Source organism: Planococcus citri, chromosome 4 (assembly GCF_950023065.1).
Source record: "Planococcus citri chromosome 4, ihPlaCitr1.1, whole genome shotgun sequence".
Lineage (NCBI taxonomy): Eukaryota > Metazoa > Arthropoda > Insecta > Hemiptera > Pseudococcidae > Planococcus > Planococcus citri.
Window position 1 is genome coordinate 66,411,324 of NC_088680.1, and position 19,742 is coordinate 66,431,065.

The window sequence follows — 19,742 nt, forward strand, 5'->3', positions numbered from 1 at the left end:
TGCTGGAAGCTTCAGAACTGCTCAAAACGAGTTGAAACAGTTTCCAATCGATTTGGCATGTCAAAAATAGGGTATATCCCAAATTTCAGATTTCTTGGTCAATTTGGTAAAATTTCGATTTTTTACCTCATTTTTGGCCTAAATTGGATTGTCAAAAATTCACCAAAAATCGAAAAACGCACTTTACCCCATGAAATTTTGACAAATGATAAATTTTTGCATGATCTTTCGACCTACCTTTGTAAAGTTTGAAAAATGTCGTCCAAGTCCTATGTTGAAACGCAAAATCTGCGATTTCGGCTGACCTGTCAATCAAAATGGTCGCCATTTTGTAAGTAAGGCCAACTTTTTTTTGGGAAAGTTTGCTTTAAAATGTTCCTTAGGATGTCCCCTTTAAGAAAAAATTTGTCCCGGAGGATCGGTGGGGGGGGGATGGTGCAATTACTCCTATTGTAATATGCCGGACTATAATGATTTTGCACCATTCTGGAATCTCCAGCGGATTTTTGGATTCTCTAGTTTTCGAAAAAACGCTGTAAAGAGGGCTGAAAATGAAATTCAGCATCAATAAGCTCGAAATAACCATCTTTATGGCGTTTTCGATCAATTTAGGCACATATTTTCAGGATATTTTGATGCACGTTCAAATTCAACATTTTCTCCAGCAATTATTTTTGAAAAAAATTAATTCCAAAAATTTCGAATTTGAACCAACACTAAATGATTTTGAAAATATGTGCTTGAATCGGTCGAAACAGTCGCAAAGATGGAAATCCAAGTTTATTCTGCATTATTTCGGAAATTGAAGAATCTAGAAATCTGCTGGAAGTTCCAGAACAGTGCAAAACCATCACCAATCGACTGGAGAGGAAGAAAATAGGGTAAAAATCATGTCAGTTTGATCGAGTTTTGTTTTTTTTTTTTTCATGAAGAAAGACTCAAATACTTACATATTACAAAAATTCGCCAAAAATCAAAAAATAAATTTTAGCACCTAAAACTTTTGATTCCGAATTTTTTTTTTTTAAATCAAAAACTGATTATTCAAATCTAAATTTCACCATTTCGAGCTAGATATTCCGATTCGATATTGCGATTTTCGATTTCTTCAGAATTCTAATTTGCAGGCGGATAGTCTCAGTTTTTTTTAAACAGAATATTTACAAAAGAAAAAAAATCAAAAATTATCTGTTCGAAAGAAAATCCAAATTTCAGGGCTCGTACTTCTTCCAAAAAAAAAGTATCTAACTTCAGTAATGAAAAAAATCTTGAAAAAGTAGCCAAAAAGTAGCCAAAAAGGTGACAAAGTGCAAGAAAAATATTTTACTAACTGAAGAAAAATTAAATCACAAAACATTACAAATTGCAATGTTTTGGTTTTCAATTTTCAAAAGTTGAATTATTTTGAAACTTTTGGATTAAAAAACGAGACTTTTTGACAATTTTTGGCAAAGATGAGAAAATTTCAACAATTTCTGGCAGATAAAAAGCAAGACTTTGACAATTTCAGCAAAAGAAGTGCTTTTTTTTTAGCAATTTCTGGCAAAAAACGAAACTTTTGGACAATTTTCAGGAAAAATGAGACATTTTAGAAATTAAAAAAAAAAACACGTTTTTAACAATTTGTTTAAAAAGTGGTAAATTTTTACAATTTTTGTCAAAGAGTAAGTATTTGACAATTTCAACAAAAAACTGGCTTTTTAGCAATTCATTAGTTCATTGCTACTTAGTAGAAAAATATACTTTTTGGCAACTTTTAGCAAAAAATCGAGCATTTTTTGAAAAAGAAAAACCTGACAATTTTAGCAAAAAGCTGGATTTTTGGAAATTGACTGGAAAAAAAAATGTTTTTTGGCAACTTGACAATTTTAGCAAAAATTTGTCTTTTTGGAAATTTACTGGCAAAAAAACGAGCATTTTTTGAAAAAGCAAAACTTGGCAATTTATTGGTCAAAAAAATGATTCTTCGCAAATTCAGGCAAAAAAAACGAGCATATTTTTTCGAAAAAGCAAAACTTGAAAATTTCAAGCAAAAAGCTGGCTTCTTGGCAATTTATTGGTAAGAAAATTCTTTTTGCCAACTTCTGGCAAAAGAGCGAGCATTTTGTGAAAAAGAAAAACTAGACAATTTTAGCAAAAAGCTGGATTTTTTGGAAATTGACTGGCAAAAAAACAAGCATTTTGTGAAAAAGAAAAACTTGACAATTTTAGCAAAAATTTGTCTTTTTAGAAATTTACTGACAAAAAAACAAGCATTTTTTGAAAAAGCAAAACTTGACAATTTTAGCAAAAAGCTGAATTCTTGGCAATTTATTGGTCAAAAAAATGATTCTTCGCAAATTCAGGCAAAAAAAACAAGCATTTTTCAAATTAGCAAAACTTGAAAATTTCAAGCAAAAAGCTGGCTTCTTGGCAATTTATTGGCAAAAAAATTCTTTTTGGCAACTTCTGGCAAAAGAGCGAGCATTTTGTGAAAAAGAAAAACTTGACAATTTTATCAAAAAACAACCATTTTTGGAAATTGTTGGCAACGAAATTACATTGTTTGTAATTTTTTCAAAACTGAGACTTTTTTTGCATTTTTTAGGCAGGAGAACATTTCGAAATATTTGGCAAAAAGCAAGACAAAAAAATTCAGCAATAAACAGTACTTGATTGGCCAAAAAAAACTTTTCAAGAATCTTTTGGTGTAAAAAAAAAAAACAACTTAAAAACATTTTTTGAAGAAGCGAGACTTTTGGGCAATTTTTTTTTAATGAACACTTTTTGGAATGTTTTTGCACAAAAGCGACAGTTTTCCACAAAAAACGAGACTATAATTTGACAATTTTCACATAAGGTGGCGATGTTCTGCCATTTTTGACAGAAAACGAGACTTTTTTGAAACAATTTATAAAAAAATGTGTACTTTTGAAAATTTTTCACTTTGATATTATCAGTATTTTTTTCTCATCAAAACGTATGAAAAAAATAAAATTTTTGAAAATTTGTATAAAATTTTGAAATTTTGAAAAAATTGGTGCCAGAGTTTTTAAAACTTTTTGAAATGGGAAAATTCGGACCAAAGGGGTTGATACTTATCAGTTTCAAAATTTATTTTCAGGTACTTTTTTAAAAGAAAACATTAATCGCGAAAATGATCAATTTTGAATACTTAAAAATTCGCCAAGAATCAAAAAATCAATTTGGGCAGCTGAAATCTTGATTATGGAGGTTTCTGAACATGTTGCTTCCAAAAATTGCGGTCTCATTTAAATCAAAGTTCACACATCTTGAGACGTCAGTTGTAAGTCTACGTACCCAATTTACATTGTCCTACTCTTTGTAAAAAAAATGTTAAATATCTTTAAAAAATCATCTTCGCAGTCAATTTTTCGAACCATGAATCAGTCCACAAACAGCAACTCCACCTCCTCCCCAATTTCCACAACTTGAATCCTCGCAGGTCAAATGGAATTCATCCGAATAAAACATTCACTCTAGCCAGAATTCGACGAGCGATGAAAAACTTAACACTACGTAGCAGAAGACTTACTTATAGCTTATGGTTCAACGACGCGACGCGACGCCAAGCCACAAAATGTGGCATTAAATTAGAATAAATTTTTCGCTAATAATATTAAATAAAACGACTCGAATCGTTTCGTTAAACTTATTAAAGGCGATAAAAATTTCACGTGGGCAAGATACATACTCGTATACACATAACAGTAGGCGCGCAGCAAGCTGTTATTTATTTATTTTTATTTTTATAAGTATCAAAGCACACAGGTAATCCATAGCATCACATATACGTCTTTCAGCGCTTAGTTTATGAATATCCGTGAACTGATTATCATCAAGGAAGTATTTTGAAGAAAAAATAAAAAAAAATAAAATAAAAAAAGATGTCTCGCTTACCCTGACGAAAATCAACACTTTGGTATCTCCAATACGGTACTTTCCTTCGGAAACTCTTATCATAGGGAATTGAGTCGGACATTGGCACTTTTCCACTTCGTCGCGTACCTGTAAAAAAAAAAAAGAACAAAATAATGATAAGTACCACATACATAATATCTTGATTTTTTAAAGTTTAATTCAATTTTATCAGCATATCCTAGCTCTGTCTAAATCGTACTAATATTGTAAGTATAGAGGTTCACAATTTCATAGGCTGATATAGCTTATTTCAAAATAATGGTACAGAAATTCTCGTACTATACTCGAGCACAAAGCTTTCTGGTAGGAAAAGTAAAAAATGAACAAGTCAATATCTCGGGCCCACATTAATAAAATACAAATACAATTCACCCTATAATAATCAAGCTATCAACACACCACACCTATCTATCACCTAAGCATGACCACAGAGATTCACATAGTGTTGCTTATTAAAAATAAATTATACCGTAGATCGAAAGTAATCTTCCATTTGAACAAAAAAATGGTACCTAATAATAATAAAGGAAATAAATCCACCCTTCCTGCACAGCGAGTCACACAACATAACATAACATACTTTCATACAAAGTCTCGTCTATCGCTTTGATAAAAAAAAAAATGAAACAAAAAACAATCCGAACGAAAAAGCCATCACGGGACCGACGACGACATGAGAGAAAAACAAAGACCCACAAAAACACATTGTATGAGATCGACGTAGTCGACGGAGCAGCAACCACATGCGCTCGTTTCATTTTCTTTTCCCAAGTTCCTTTTTTCGAAATAACTTCCGTTATAATCCGAAGAGCTGATGACAATTTTACTCAACCGATAACAAACGAAGCCGCACATTAAATTGGATCGGGTGCTAGTCGCTTTTTACATTTCACTGGAACAATTTCAGATGTGGGATGATAATAACTTTCGACAGGGACCGAAATTATAAGAAAAATGAAGCGCAAAGGGGGTGTAAAGGAGGGGAGGGGACAAATTTTATACTACAGTAACAGCCGCTTAATGTAATAATGTTTGTCCCAGCCAAATTTAATAACATTAAGCGACTTACATATAACACAAACTGATTCAAAAAAGTGAATTTTTCGTCAAAAATTTTTGCATGGTCAATTTTTTACTAAATAATTATGTAGTCATTGAACTAAAATATTGCAAAAATTGGGAGAAAAGGTGTTAAAAATAGGTTGAAACTTCAAAAACTTATGAAAAAAGTATTAAAAATTATGTCAATCAGAAAAGATGGTTGAAATTTTAGAAAAATTAGGCAAAAAGGGGTAAAAAAGTGTTGAAAACATTTTAAAATTATATAAAAATGCTAAAAAACGCATTAAAATTTGTAACATTATCCGATGCTCTAATAACAATAACTGATAGAATTTCAATGTAATGAGATATAAACGATCAGGACGGAATGATTTTAATAACATTAACCATTATAATAATAAGCGGTGTTTACTGTAATACGCAGTCATGTTTACTTTACGCTGAGCTGGAATGATAGAACAAAATCCTGGAATAGATTTTGGTCAAATTCATTCAGAAGTTGAATCAATTCAGAATCAGAAGTGTTCCCTGCAAAATTTCAGTCCGTTTGTCAAAAGATGGCGAACACAAGGGTCCACAAAATGCTTTCATGGGGGCGGGGCAACTTCAAGATTCAAAGGTGTGTTTACTTGTTTGTAAATCTTGAATGCACAATACTACCTTATTTTGCAAAGTTTGTGATGAGCAGGAATGCCTCCACTACGTATAGTAGTGCCTATTGTACTCACCACGTATCCTAGTTATTCTTAAAATAACTAGGTATCGTAGATATTAAAATATTACTCGTTTACCGCGTAAACTTCTTTTTTAACGTGTAGAGATTTGAAGGTTACGAGGTTACATTTACCGATATTTCCCAGATTCGCATAGGGCTTGTCTCTATGTGAATTCTGGTCGATTCTCACTTGAGTTTCCGCCTGTGGCCAGGGTAGCTCTTCTCGTCAACGACCGACTTTATGTCACCCGTGGACTATGTCCTCCTTTGCACTTTGATCAACAATTTCTTATTACCCGCTTGTTCGGTTAAACATGTGTATTTTTAACGTAAATTCGTGGTTTGTATCAAAGGGATCGACCCTTATTTCGGTATCTTGGATCACCTCTCATTATCCGGACATGAGAGTGTGATCTTGTTTCAAAATGTACTTAGATATTTTATTCATAGTCATCGCCCGGCCTAGTATTGGTGAGCCACCAAAGAGATGACTAACGTGAACAGTGTAAGTAATGAAAAAAGCTTAAACCTTCGCAGTGCGTTCCTCCAACTAGATTAATTATAACTTTATCGTAATTAATTAACAGACAACGAGATGACCCGGTTTCGTCATATTCAACCTCGTTACGTAATTTAACTATAACCAATAATTGATATTCATATAATTATTGAACCTTTTTTGATATGCCTTTGAGATGTAGTAATTTGTTCTGCTGCATTCTCCCTTCTTTAATTATAAGAATAGTGCATCCTTATACATAGTATTTTTATATGTAATGTGTTTTATGAAACAATACAGGAGTCATTACATGTTCTTTCAAGTATTTCTTTGGTACTGATACTCTAAATTTATAATGTACTTAGGTAAAAGAAAGACCAAGAGTCTGTTCCCAGAGCTAGCCAGGTTCTTAGCAATTATTCCTTTCCTAAGGAATAATTCTTGGATTTTTCATATGAGCCGTTAGACGAAGATAATTACCTAACACGTAATTAGCTATTATTCTCACCACTGCCAGTCTTTCCAATCCCAAATATTACAAGTTGAATTTCCCACAACCCACTCCCCTCCCACTGTGGTCACCTTGGGCTACAAAATATTCCATATATTTCATCCCCCCCATCTGCAAAAAAAGTGGTGCCAGTTGTCATAGGGGCCAATTTCTGGCATATTTGTATACCAATTTTTTCCAAACTGCTTTGTACATATAGTATGCAACCAGTAACTAAGCTCTCTATAAGGTTGAGCTTCTTCTCAATATCTGGTAGAATTCTACACCAAGAATTTTGTTTATCACTATGCATACTTTCGAATACTGGAACCAATTGATGACATGATTGTTTTGGTAGGATTCGAATTTGGTGTATATATATATCTCAAGGTGTAACAAACAATTGCATTTTTCTCCTTCCAAAAATTGCGTCAATATCTCAATGTAAATTGGCTAAGTAGGTACCGTTATCACTTGGTACAATTTTTGAGCATCCGAATTCGTTAATCCATTGCTGCATTTGTTTGATGATATTTGTCGAGGTCAGCACTTTCAGGGCAAACAGTTTCACATATTTTGTAAAATGATCCTTGATAATGAATATATGTAGTATCACATCCAGAGATACTTACAGGAATTGGTCTGAAATTATTGATACAGAGCAGGTGGTCCAAGTGATCAGACTACACAGGTTGAGTTGATCCATATAATCTTGTTGAACTTCTCAAGGAAACTGGACAGGATATGCATTCAGCCACAAAACAATGTACTTGCAATGAACTTCTCAAGGAAACTTGATATACAAACATGGCCATATTCGTGATGGTAGTGGTGAATAATGTCCTTTTAAAAATTGCTAATAGATTCGCCAGATTTTGTTGTTTTTGTTTTGAACACAACAAGTTGCTTAGTCAAGTTTGGTTTGATCACGTTCCCAACTCAACCACATTCTCAACTATATAAGTATCATTATCTAGATGTTGGTGTAATCTTTGAAATTTAGTGTACAGACATTTTGGTAGCTGGTAATTGAATAAACAAATAATGTGACAAAAAATCTGATATCGTGTTTTCACATCCAGCGATATGGCTAATATCAATTTGGAAGTTATCGAGGTAAAGTAAGTAACCATTTTATAATTCGATTTGGCAGCAGATCATTTTTCTTGAGGTAGGTTACTGTGATATTATCAGTGAACAGATTGATCATAGCCAGCCAATAAGTAGTAGTTTTTCACCAACAAGTGAACTATAGCTAATAATTCGAAGTCCATAACTGAGTATGATTTTTTGTAACCATTTTTTTCCCTTATTTTGGGAAAGGGGACAGTTTCCAATGCAGAAGGGTCAAAAATATTCAACAGTATTTCTATTGAAAATTAATCAATCAAATCTAAGGATTAGAAAGTATAAAAACTTGAAAATGTAAATTTTTCGGATTTCAAATATATTTTGTGAACTGGGGAGGGGAGGGGGGAGGGAGGGGGCGCTTCCTGGCACGACTTATTTTTACCAACAAGGCTGGAGAAATTTTTCTCATAAAACCAGACAACTTTAGGGCATTAACATACAGGGTGCCCAGAAATATCGAGTATCCCTAAAAAAGTTTTCTATACTTACTAAATACTTTGGTTGGTCACAGTGAATGATAATAATGACAGCACATGATTGGTTGTTGGACTGGAGAGATAACATTCCACCAATCATATGCATATATTTCACGTTGCCAACCTATATTTTTAATGAAAAACTTTTTTAGAGGTACTCGATATTTCTGGGCACCCTGTACATTTTTTTCCACAAGAAGGCATAAAAAAGAGCTTTTCCATCTAACCCAGAGATAAGCCAAGGGTTGAGATAAAGGGTTAAAATTGGTATAATAAGTTGATTTTACCAAAGTAGGGACTTGGCTGAGGCGTAGTGAGGCGTTGAAGCTAGAAAGTTCATAATTTCAAAATTTTTATCTGATACTTCGATTTTTTCATTCATTTTGTGAAAAATTGATGGGCTCCCGGGAACAACTTATTTTTCACGCCGGAGGGGAGGGGAGGGGGCTGGAAATTTCATGGAATGATTTTCTCACCCGAGGTAGCAACTTAAGGAGATGGGAGCAGAAAAAAAAACGATTCCACCGTTTATAAAATTGCACAAACCGCAAAATATTCACGTACATACACAGAATTGTGTACCCCTTCGGCCTCCTATTACCTAGCATGCTTTCAGTATCAGATTACAAAACATTTCATGCAGTTGTTATAACAAGTAGTCTGTAATATATACTACAATTGAGTAGGCCATGAACGGAGTGGGGAGGTGCAACAATCAACCGATACTAACGTAAATAGTAAGTATGTAGTACCCACTGTACAGTAAAAACAACATTGAAACAGAAGCCTTACAACGATCGGTGTACTGTTTTTTTAAATTGAAAATCAACTTCATACTGACAACCAACGAACAACTCCGAAGCGAAGGGTATGCGTTAAAAATACGATCAAGCTTGGTTAAAAAAAAAAGAGGGCTGGTGAGCTCCGATGTGAAATTACTTTCGCACGCCACAAAGTTATTTCGTACACCACCAATACCACCATCGTCGTCGTCGGTGTAGTTTACACATTCAGCTTCGAAAAAAGAGGCGAAAGCGAGACGATAGACAAAGAAAAAGAACGTACAAAACACGAAGCAAAGGCCATCGTATAGTACATAGTTCTAACAACAAATTCGAGAATTATGACCTTCTGTATTTGGCAATAATAGAGGTGGTTACGACGTTATCTCGTTAAATATACGAGGGTCGCACGCGAAAAGTAAAAGGCGTTATTTGCACCCAGTCCCAGCCGAACGCATTCTCGCCCAAAATTACCTTCCTCCAGCCCCCCTCCCCCTCTACCAACGTTCCTTCTCGAGTCGTGTAAGCAGCGAAGAGGAATAATGTGCGATGCAATGCGGGGGTTGTAGGTAATTTCGACCATTTCGTCGTCCAATTATAAAGCTCCTGCAGCTCCCATCCCGTTTGAGCTATAAAAGTTGCATATTATAGGTATATACTCGTATTATATTTACAAAATAATTACCCAAGGGCGCGACATCGTCGTGTTTCAATAAAATAAGAACACTATCTCTCGTATCACCCTAGAAAGCTCCACACAGAGTTGAATACTTTCTCTGTTTAAAGGATGCATCTGTCTCGCCAGTTGCATTTCATCCCCATAAAGCGACTTTTATATACTCGTACTCGTACGAATACGATGGAATGGCTTGATGCGGTTTACGTGCTGCTTTTCAAGATTTATTTACGAAGCACGTGACAAAAACGAGAAGAAAAAGGGAGCAGCTGACAGAATGCACTTCACTATTCGGGTGCACGATATTGAAAAATTTTCCATATTTTAAAAGAACTAAGCTCAAAGGCATTTCTATTTCGAGGATAAAGTATACGTACGTATGTACACGTAATCCACCTTTTATTATACTCGTACGTGGAGCAAGGGTATGCAGTCGTAGTCGTATAGCATTGTCTCAATTTCACACACGCCCTGTGCCAAAGTAACCACTCAACCGGCTGTATAGCGAGATTAATGGCATTGGGTGGACCATTTTTATACTTTTGCTACAACTTTGAACTTGCCAAAAAAACTCGTGAAGCTTTTCCGCTAGCAGTGAGATGATTCTTTGAGAATATGAAATCTGAAATTCATTAGGGCTATAACTATTATGTGAAATCAGCTTGGTTTCGGGTTCCAGTGCTCCGATTTTGATCAAAAATTATTTTTAGGTTACTCGCATAAGGAAAGTATCAAAATTTCGTTTATTTTGAAAGCTCAATTTTCAAAAGAAACTCAAATTTTGGAGCTGTAATTCGAAAATTTGAAAAAAATCTAGAAAATATTCCTTGTTATGATATTTTATGAAATTTTCATGATTGGATTCTCAAAACCAAGGGGAGAGTGGTAAGGAGCCCCAAAATTTTGGTCAAAATAAAATGTTGAATACTGACAAGGGAACCTCTTGAGGTGTCACACTCCGATTTGAACGGGACCGCAATTTTTAGAAAGAGAATAGTCTAAAACCCCCAAAACCAAATTTTCAGCTGCCCAAGTTGATTTTTCGATTTTTGTCGAATTTTTGAAAATTCAAAATTGACTGTTTTTGGCGATTCATGTTTTTTTTTAAAAAGTACGTACTAGATTAGTAAAAATGGTCAAAATAAGTCCCAAAACTAATATTAATTATCAAAATCCAAATTTTACCATTTCCAGCCATTCTGGAGCCTCCAGCGCGATTTTTCAATTTCTCCAGAATTTTGAATTTGCTCCAGAAGGCGTGAATATGCAGTTGGACAGCTAAAAATCGAGTTGTGTATTATACTCGACCTGTTAAACGAGTTTATCTACATTTGAGCCTGTTTCGGGAGTGACACCTCAAGAGTTGGTTTTTGAGATGTCACTCTCGCTCCAAAACGGCTGGAAATGGTAGAATTTGCGCTCTGGTGGTTAGTTCTTGAAGAAATACAGCGATTCGCACAAATGTCAAAAATTTTCTTCACAAACGGTTATCTTTTGATTTTTTGGATTTTTTAATTTTGAAAAAAGCTGGTCAAAAAACCACTCTTGAGGTGTCACTCCCAAAATCGGCTCAAATGTAGATAAACTCGTTTAACAGGTCGAGTATAATACACAACTCGATTTTTAGCTGCCCAACTTCATATTCACGCCTTCTGGAACAAATTCAAAATTCTGGAGAATAATTGAAAAATCTCGCTGGAGGCTCCAGAATGGCTGGAAATGGTGAAATTTGGATTTGGGTAATTAATATTAGTTTTGGGACTTATTTTGACCATTTTTACTGATCAAGTTCGTACTTTTAAAAAAAAAGCATAAATCGCCAAAAACAGTCAATTTTGAATTTTCAAAAATTCGTCAAAAATCGAAAAATGAACTTGAGCAGCTGAAAATTTGGTTTTGGGGGTTTTAGACTATGCTCTTTCCAAAATTCGCGGTCACGTTCAAATCGGAGTGTGACACCTCAAGAGGTTCCCTTGTGAGTAGCATAGAAAATTAATGGAAGATTCTCCAAGGTTCAAAAACCAGGACCAGAGGCAAGTGAGCAACAGGGGTTATTTTTCAGGTTTTTTTTTGGATATTTGGAAGAGAAGGGGAGGATTCCATTTGAATATGAATTTGAAAATTTGAAATATTATGTACCAACAGAAAAATGATGGTTTGAGTTACAGAGAGAAACTCCAAATTTATCTCACGATTTTCCAATATCACTTCATAGCTTTTTCGCCGGCATCTCTCACCCCCCCCCCCCCCAAGAGGTAAAAATCGACCCATCCCGCATATTTTATTATTCAAAATTTTGAAAGAAACACATTTTGATCCACATCAACAAATCCGGGCCAAAAACTACCTAAACTATCAACGTTTCGCTGTTGGCAAATAACGTCATCATCATCGCATCGTTTCATTAGATACTCCTAGTTAGTCTTAACCTTGCACGCTAGTTCGCGTCTGGTTTTCCACGATCGATATCAGATCCATGAACGGCACAACACGGATGTTATGTAGCCCGCAGCCTGTATCATGCTCACTCAACTTTCAATTCTGATGAATAATACATAAGCAGAAGCACCAAACCATCAACTCGAAAGAGACCAAAATCAAAGCTCGAAGTTCGAGCTAACTCATTCAAAAAAAACTTTTAAGAAAACTTTCAAGATGCACAATTGCACATCATAGTTACGAGTCATTATTACATGAGCAAATTCCTATTACAACACACAATTCACAAAACACCCAGACGAGGAAATACCATCACAGAGTAGTGAGAACATTTTCGACAAAAATGATTGATTACACTATGCACGAATTAGCGAACGAGACGATATATGAGGATTGAGGAGGTGTACAAATTATTAATAATACCTTTACACTCACTATACAGTGTACAGTGTACACTGGGCTATATGTATTATCGGTGTACTGGTTTATTAATATTACGTAATTATCCATCCACATCCACCATCTCCATCTCGCATCGGTTCAATTCAATCAAGTTGTGCGTTATAGTGGCCTAGCCTGGCTTCTCTTCTCCACGTCGCTAACTCAATTTACAAAGTACACAGACCGGAAAACAACGCAGATCGCCGACAAAGAAGAAACTAATTAACTTAAACAATTAGTCTGGGCGAATATTATTCAAAAAGCTAATATCCGCCTTCTATTTTTCGACTCGCTTGCTTTTCAGCTTTCGGCCTTTTTTTTTTTTTTTGGTACGTAATTACACAGTTCGTTGAGTTGCCTAACTTATTCCAACTTTCGTTAGAAATCAATAATCACAATATCTAGATACAGACATGTTTCATTTTATGAGAACACACAACAATGCCTTCAAAGCTTGAAAAAAAAAATGAGCACAGGGTTCGAAAAAAAATTACTAATATGCTTTGCATGGATCATTATCAAGATTATCTGGTACATGCAGAATCACAACTGATTAGGAGAACCTCGTTTTCTCAATTTTCTTCCTAATTCCATCAGTAGGACAAAAAAACAAGGATATAAAATACGAGATGATGGATTATTAACTTATGTCATCTACACTCCGGGGGAATTCTCAACATCGCGTTGGCTAGATTATCAATACTTATGTTGTATATAGGTAATTAGGTATCAACCTGATTCTAATACATTTCTAGCCCTTTGAAAGAAGAATCAACGGGTGATCGTATTTGTATTTTGTGAAGGCATCGGTTACAGTTTACGTTTCCACGATGAACCAAACTTATAACAGATTACTACTCGACTACTCGAATATCTAGCACAGCGGTTTACTTATCGACAATAGTACTGCTGAGATTTCCGACTGATAATAGCATTATCAGTTTTATCACCGGAGTTCTCCAATTAACCATCTTCTGCTCGATTATTATAAGATACCTTTAGCTATTAAGTACAGATAGGACATCTAAAATTAAAACCAGCGAGTTTGAACTAATTATTCCTCTTTAAAAATGATGATTAGAAAATGTGTATTGATTCGTAACACATTCGATTTAATTATCAAGGATCGACATTTTGATTTTTATTTGATTTTCAAAAAAGAAACAAAAATGAAACGAATAGGTACTATAAAGTTATTCTGGTATTAAACGAAGTGTAGAATAATGTTTTCAACATTTTTTTTTTTTTTTAACACATGGATCACCATCAACCCTGAAGCCAAAAAGACACGAACATTGAAATTTTCTGATTTATTTACTAAGTTTTCAATAATTAAAAACTCACTTTCACGTCTTTTCGATTTTGTTTTGAGTTTTCGGTCCAATTAATATTCGGAATTTTCAATTATTTTTTATTCCAATTTTTAGTTTTTAAATTCAATTTTAAGGTGTATTTAATTTTCACTTTTTTTTAAATGTTGCTTTCAATATTTAATTTTCTTTTTGGCAGTGATGGCAAAACTTCTGCATTTCAGTTTTAGTTTTAATGGTAATTTTTTCGTCACTTTTTTCCCATACAAATTCCAATATTTTGGAAATTTATTGGAGAAAATAAAGTACCAAAAATCAGTTCTGCCTTTTTATTTTCAGTTGTAATTTTCCATCACTGCGTTTTGGGGAGTTTGATATAGTTAGAATTGGATAGATTACTTAAGGTAGAGAAGGAAAAGGTTGATTTCGTACTCAGTGAAGATAAGAATTATTCCTTATGTGGGGAATAATTGCCTATTGCCAGCTAGCTCAGAAGGCTGTAACCTATCTATTCAACCATACACATTCAATGTTTATAGTCATAAATAAAAACGCTGTTTTACTTATACTATATATTTACACTATTTACAAATCGTCATAAACATACATCGTGTGCAATTATGTTCTCACATAGCATTTGAATGAATGATAATTGGAGATGTAAATGACTTAACTCTACCTATAGTGGATTAGGACGTGCGAAAAGATATACCTATTCGGCACCTGATAATATAACTAGGTATTCGTCTAATTAAGGTCGTAGCACTAGACATTTTAGTCAGACGTACTACGACGAAAAACTTATAATTAAATAGTATACAATACATATTTCACTACTTACAGAGCACTATACGCTTTTTTCCATCTCTATCGGTGGCCTCCCCAATACTAAAGGCATTGATGGAACTTAACTAAACGAGATAGCTTGTAAGACTTTGCATAATCCGAATATGCTGCGGAACATAACGAAACGAACTACCAAAAAGATACTATTTATCGATCACGGGATCAATCAATATAATAAAACAAATTGAATTACCTCGCTAGAAGAGGGTACAAATAACCATCACTCGATCGTGGCCTCCCCGGGGGGCGCATCCACGATCCGTTATATTAACAGGCGACAAGGAACCAGCTAACGCGTATTTGCCAAAACCAAGTGATGATTTTTCTCAAGAAATCTCTAATATAAAGACATACATAGCAGCAAAATCCCAACCCCTAAAGAGTGGTGGTATATGCACAATGCGTGAGAATTGCTATGTACAAGTACAGAGCTCATAAATAATATTCTTAAACCCTATCTTCGATCATAAATGTCATCACGACGCGAGCCGCAAGATCATTGATTAATTGACCTGTCACAGGGGATGGAATGCCGCCACATACGTTGCTAAATAGAGATCTCATAAATCTGCCATTTTAATATCCTTGTCGCGAACCCTTTAATAATATAAGGAGGGTTCGGACAACGATCTGACGTCATATACGTAAGTACAGAAGAATGCAAGATTTTTACATTTCTTAATATTTTTACACATTCTCAATATTTTCAATGTAAGGGGTAAGCACTACCTTCGGCAATGGGGCCAATCTGCCCTATGTCAAGTTTCAACTTCATTTTCAGAGTTTTACGTTTCACTTTCGGATTTTTTGATTTTACTCTTGAATAGATTTTTTTAGTTTTTATTTCAGTTTTTGATCCAATTTTCACATTTTAGCGTCTTCTCTTTCATTTTTAGTGTTATTTTCCCCCTAAAATTCCAACATTATTTTCAGAGTTTTACGTTTCAATTTCACAGTTTTCGATTTTACTCTTAGTCTTCTATTTAGTTTTCAGTTTTCGATTTAATTTTTCAAGTTTTCAATTTCATTTTCGATTTTTAATTTTCAATTCCATTTTCAGTTTTTGATTTTAATGTTGATTTCGTTTTTCAGTTTTTGAATTTTTATTTCATTTTCATTTTTTGGTTTCAATTTCTATTTTTTATTTTATTTTCAATTTTTGATTCTAATTTTTTTTCCAAAATTTAAAGTTTTACTTTCAGAGTTCTCAACTTTACTTCTAATTTTTTCATTTTTTATTCTCAGTTTTCGATCTAATTTTTAGTTTTCAATTTCATTTTTAATTTCCAATTCCATTTTCAGTTTTTGATTTCAATTCTGGTTTTTTAAATGTAGGTAATTTTCATTTTTCAGTTTTTGATTCTCCATTTATTTTCAAAATTTTCAATTTGATTTTAAGTTCTTGGTTTTATTGGAAGTATTTAATTTAATTTTCAAAAACTTCAACACCATATTGTTCGGAGTTTGCATTTCACTTCCGGACTTTTCGATTTCAATCTTGGTTTTAGAGTTATTTTTTTCAATGTACATACGATTTCACATTTCAGTTATATATATTTTTTTTCATAATCAAAATTTTTGATTTCGAGTATGTACTTTTAGTTTTTGATGTTATTCTTATAGTTTTCAAATTCAATGCTCACAACTTCCATTTTATTTTCAATTTTCAATTTTTTATAGTCAGTTTTCGATTTTATTTTCAAAATTGTTCATTCTATTTTCGGTTTTAAATTTAATTTTTAGTTACAGATGCGCTTCTATCTCATCGTGAAGACCCCCCCCCAAATCCAACACAGTCTTCTTTTTCGATTCAACTCCTCTGATCCTGTTTTAACGAGATGAGAATGATTAGGTTGATAAGTTAGATTTTAATAAACTCTACGTGAATGCGGCTAAGAAATATTCCTTTAGTGGGGAATATTTGCCTTGTTTCCCAGATTAGCTCAATGTGGGAGAGTTCAATCATTCAAACCTGCTATAAGCATATTTCTTGATACCATTTTAAATAAAAATACAGCTCAACACCTTTTGATGATGTTTATATTATAAAATAGTTCAAGTCTAGAGATATTTACATACGAATGTTATAACCTATGCTTACGTACGAGTATATGCTCGCAAGTACAGACATTAGATGGAAATTTCAACGAATTATTAGACACGCGACGTGAGTTTCTTAAGGGATGAAAAAATATTTACACTTCGTAAAAATGCGATAAAGTTACATTTTACACTTATTAAAATATAATTATGTTAAAAGCGACATTAATCTGGATGGGCAAACGCTGCCCAGGGAATAAATTGTAAATTACTTACATAACAATGCAATGTTTCTGTCTCTCCTTTGCCTCACTAATACTAGAGACGACGACAGAACCGAAATTAAGAGTTATTTAAATGAAATGATTTCAAGTTTCGTTTAGCAGAGAAATTCAGATGAAGATTATTTATCTAGCTTTATTTATAAAGAAATTCACGAGTAATTTAGCGGATTACCCTCGAAGTGGCCGGAATCGAGAGAATAACCCTTGAAAGACGCCAATATTACACAATTTAATTATCTATTCTCATGGCTAAGTTTCCACGCCGAGAGTGGTACAAACAGAAAAAAGGATGACACGAGCAAGAGCTCATGCGATCATATGTTTAGGTATACCGAGCAATCTCGCTACACTACCTGGGTAGTGACTAAGAACCAACTATAGCGAAATCGTAAGAACATTAGCGATTTGATGTACTCGCGTATTCGTATTTATACTAAGGGTTGTAGACAAGGTGTATAGAGGTACAGGGACCTCCCTGTTAACACGCGAGGTGCGAGACATCACATTCCATATTAGGTATATTCCCCTATCTATTACATTGTTTTACACAGAATACATACAATGATCGTACATGTGTGTGTACGATCACCTAGCTCATATAGCAGTTAACACATTACCATATCTTCCAGTATACGGGAGTAAAATATGTGTACTAAAGGTACACATAGCTAGTGTAAGTATTTCAAGACATCGTCTAAGAAAGAATGATACGAATCACTAGCAGAGTGTGTAGGGCAATCCTTCCCATATCAATCCTATCCTTTCTTCTCATATACATCTTCCAGCAGCCAGCCAATTCTTGGATTTGATCTCTTTTACTATCACTTCAGATCTAAAGGGGGATTTCTGAATGGTAAACTCCAAAAAATGAATAAATATTTGAACTCAAAGACCTGACTTTAAACCAGATGCAAAAATACATCACCATCCAAAATATCAGGTCGCGAAGAGCATTTTTCAATTTTTGGCGAATTTTTGAAAATCGAATTGAGCCAAAAATGGGCGGAAAAATCAAAATATCACTGCATTTATCCAGAAAACTAAAATTTGATATGTTCGCATATTTTCCACCCCTCCCTTCTCCTCTCCAAAATAAATTAACACGATTTTGAATCATTTTGAGCAGTTTTGGAGCCTTCATCATATTTTTGAAAGTTGAAATTCTCACAAAGTTGTCCCCACTGAAATAAAAAATAAGCTAAAATTTTCTTCATACCCTGATTTTCACATGCAGAGTCAACAGGAGGCGATTTTAAACTTTCCTAGGGCCTCCAATCACATTCCTACACATGATTTTTTAAATAATTTTTTTCCATTTTTGAGCCAAAAATTACTTATTTATTTATTTTTTAAAATATCAACAAAAATCGAAAAATGCACTTCGGTACCTGAATTTTGACTCGCGATGTATTTTGGCATGTTCTTTTGATTTAGCTTCGTTTTCATTTGGTTCAAAAATTTTTATAACTATAGGAATACTTGCCTTGATATAGTAGGTAATTCTCTTCAATCTCATCAAATTTTGATCACTCTTCAAGAGCATTATTAAAACCTTCAAAAATCCACCAAAATTTAGAATCTCGAAATTCAACGTTCAAAGATCAACATTTTTGATGAGGGCACGTTTTTTGATTTTTTTTCTCAACTGGACTCTAAATTTTTCCACCTCTCGAAGTACTTTTCTTTACAAGCGAATTGACATTGAATATGCGAAGAGTCGAGTATGGTATCGATATCAAAATATATGTAATTAGTACACATATCATGAAGTATACTGTACACTTACTCGTAGTATACCTACTGTGTTTTATTTTTAATTTATTAGCCTATGCGTGCAAACATATGTACTTACACGTAAACCATGGCAAGGTCGAAATGATTCTTCTCATGGAACAAGACGTACTCGTAAACCTATCTATATACTTCGATACCTACATTTTTATATATACGTGCGTACGTATTGAGTGATACCAAAGCTGATCCCGCTATCGCAGCAGTATGTAATTGGATCATGAATGAAGAACCTTATTTATAGGCTACGCAGTAACTCGCTCACGAAAGAACTTCTTCGGATTACTCAATCGTCGTATTTGCCTTATAAGAACTTTTGTATTTGGTACTGTTTTCCTGTTATTTTTTTGTTTCTTCTTATGTTTTTTTTTTTCTGTAACCGAAGAAACTTGACCATGGATACAACTACGAGTATGTGTATAGCGATGACTCACACAGTCAGAGTCTCAAGTCACAGTTGCGTGCGTATTTTTTTTTTGTAGAAAGGGGAAAAAATTGCCATCAGCGGAGTGTATGTAGGTGTGGCGGCATGGCGGCGCCGTCAACAAATACTAGTAAAATGAAAATTTACAGATATACAGAGAAAAAGGTCATACCTGTACGTGATGAGTACGTCTAGTCACGTGAATATTGCAGAATGCAAATACGAAAAGGTAAATGGCAGAGAGGGGCTGCTGAAGTATACGACTATACGTGTAGTTATGCACGTAAGAGTGATAGCGTATTTTGTATCGTTTCGTACATTTTTTCCAGCGAATTTTCTGCTGGTTTAAGAATTAAATTTTACAACAAAAAAAACTGCGGACGTAGGTATATTAGAAGCAGCTTCGATGTTATCA

General features: G+C 34.0%; 1 protein-coding gene across 2 annotated transcripts in view; it reads right to left on the minus strand.

Annotated features, from left to right (window-relative positions):
* The window catches only part of LOC135843707 (GAS2-like protein pickled eggs), a 167,766-nt gene that overhangs the window by 62,331 nt on the left and 85,693 nt on the right, over window positions 1-19,742 (minus strand). For both annotated transcript variants that reach the window (XM_065361669.1, XM_065361668.1), the window contains exon 4: window positions 3,901-4,008. In XM_065361669.1, coding sequence (XP_065217741.1) covers window positions 3,901-4,008 — 108 coding nt within the window. The remainder of the gene's footprint in view (window positions 1-3,900; window positions 4,009-19,742) is intronic.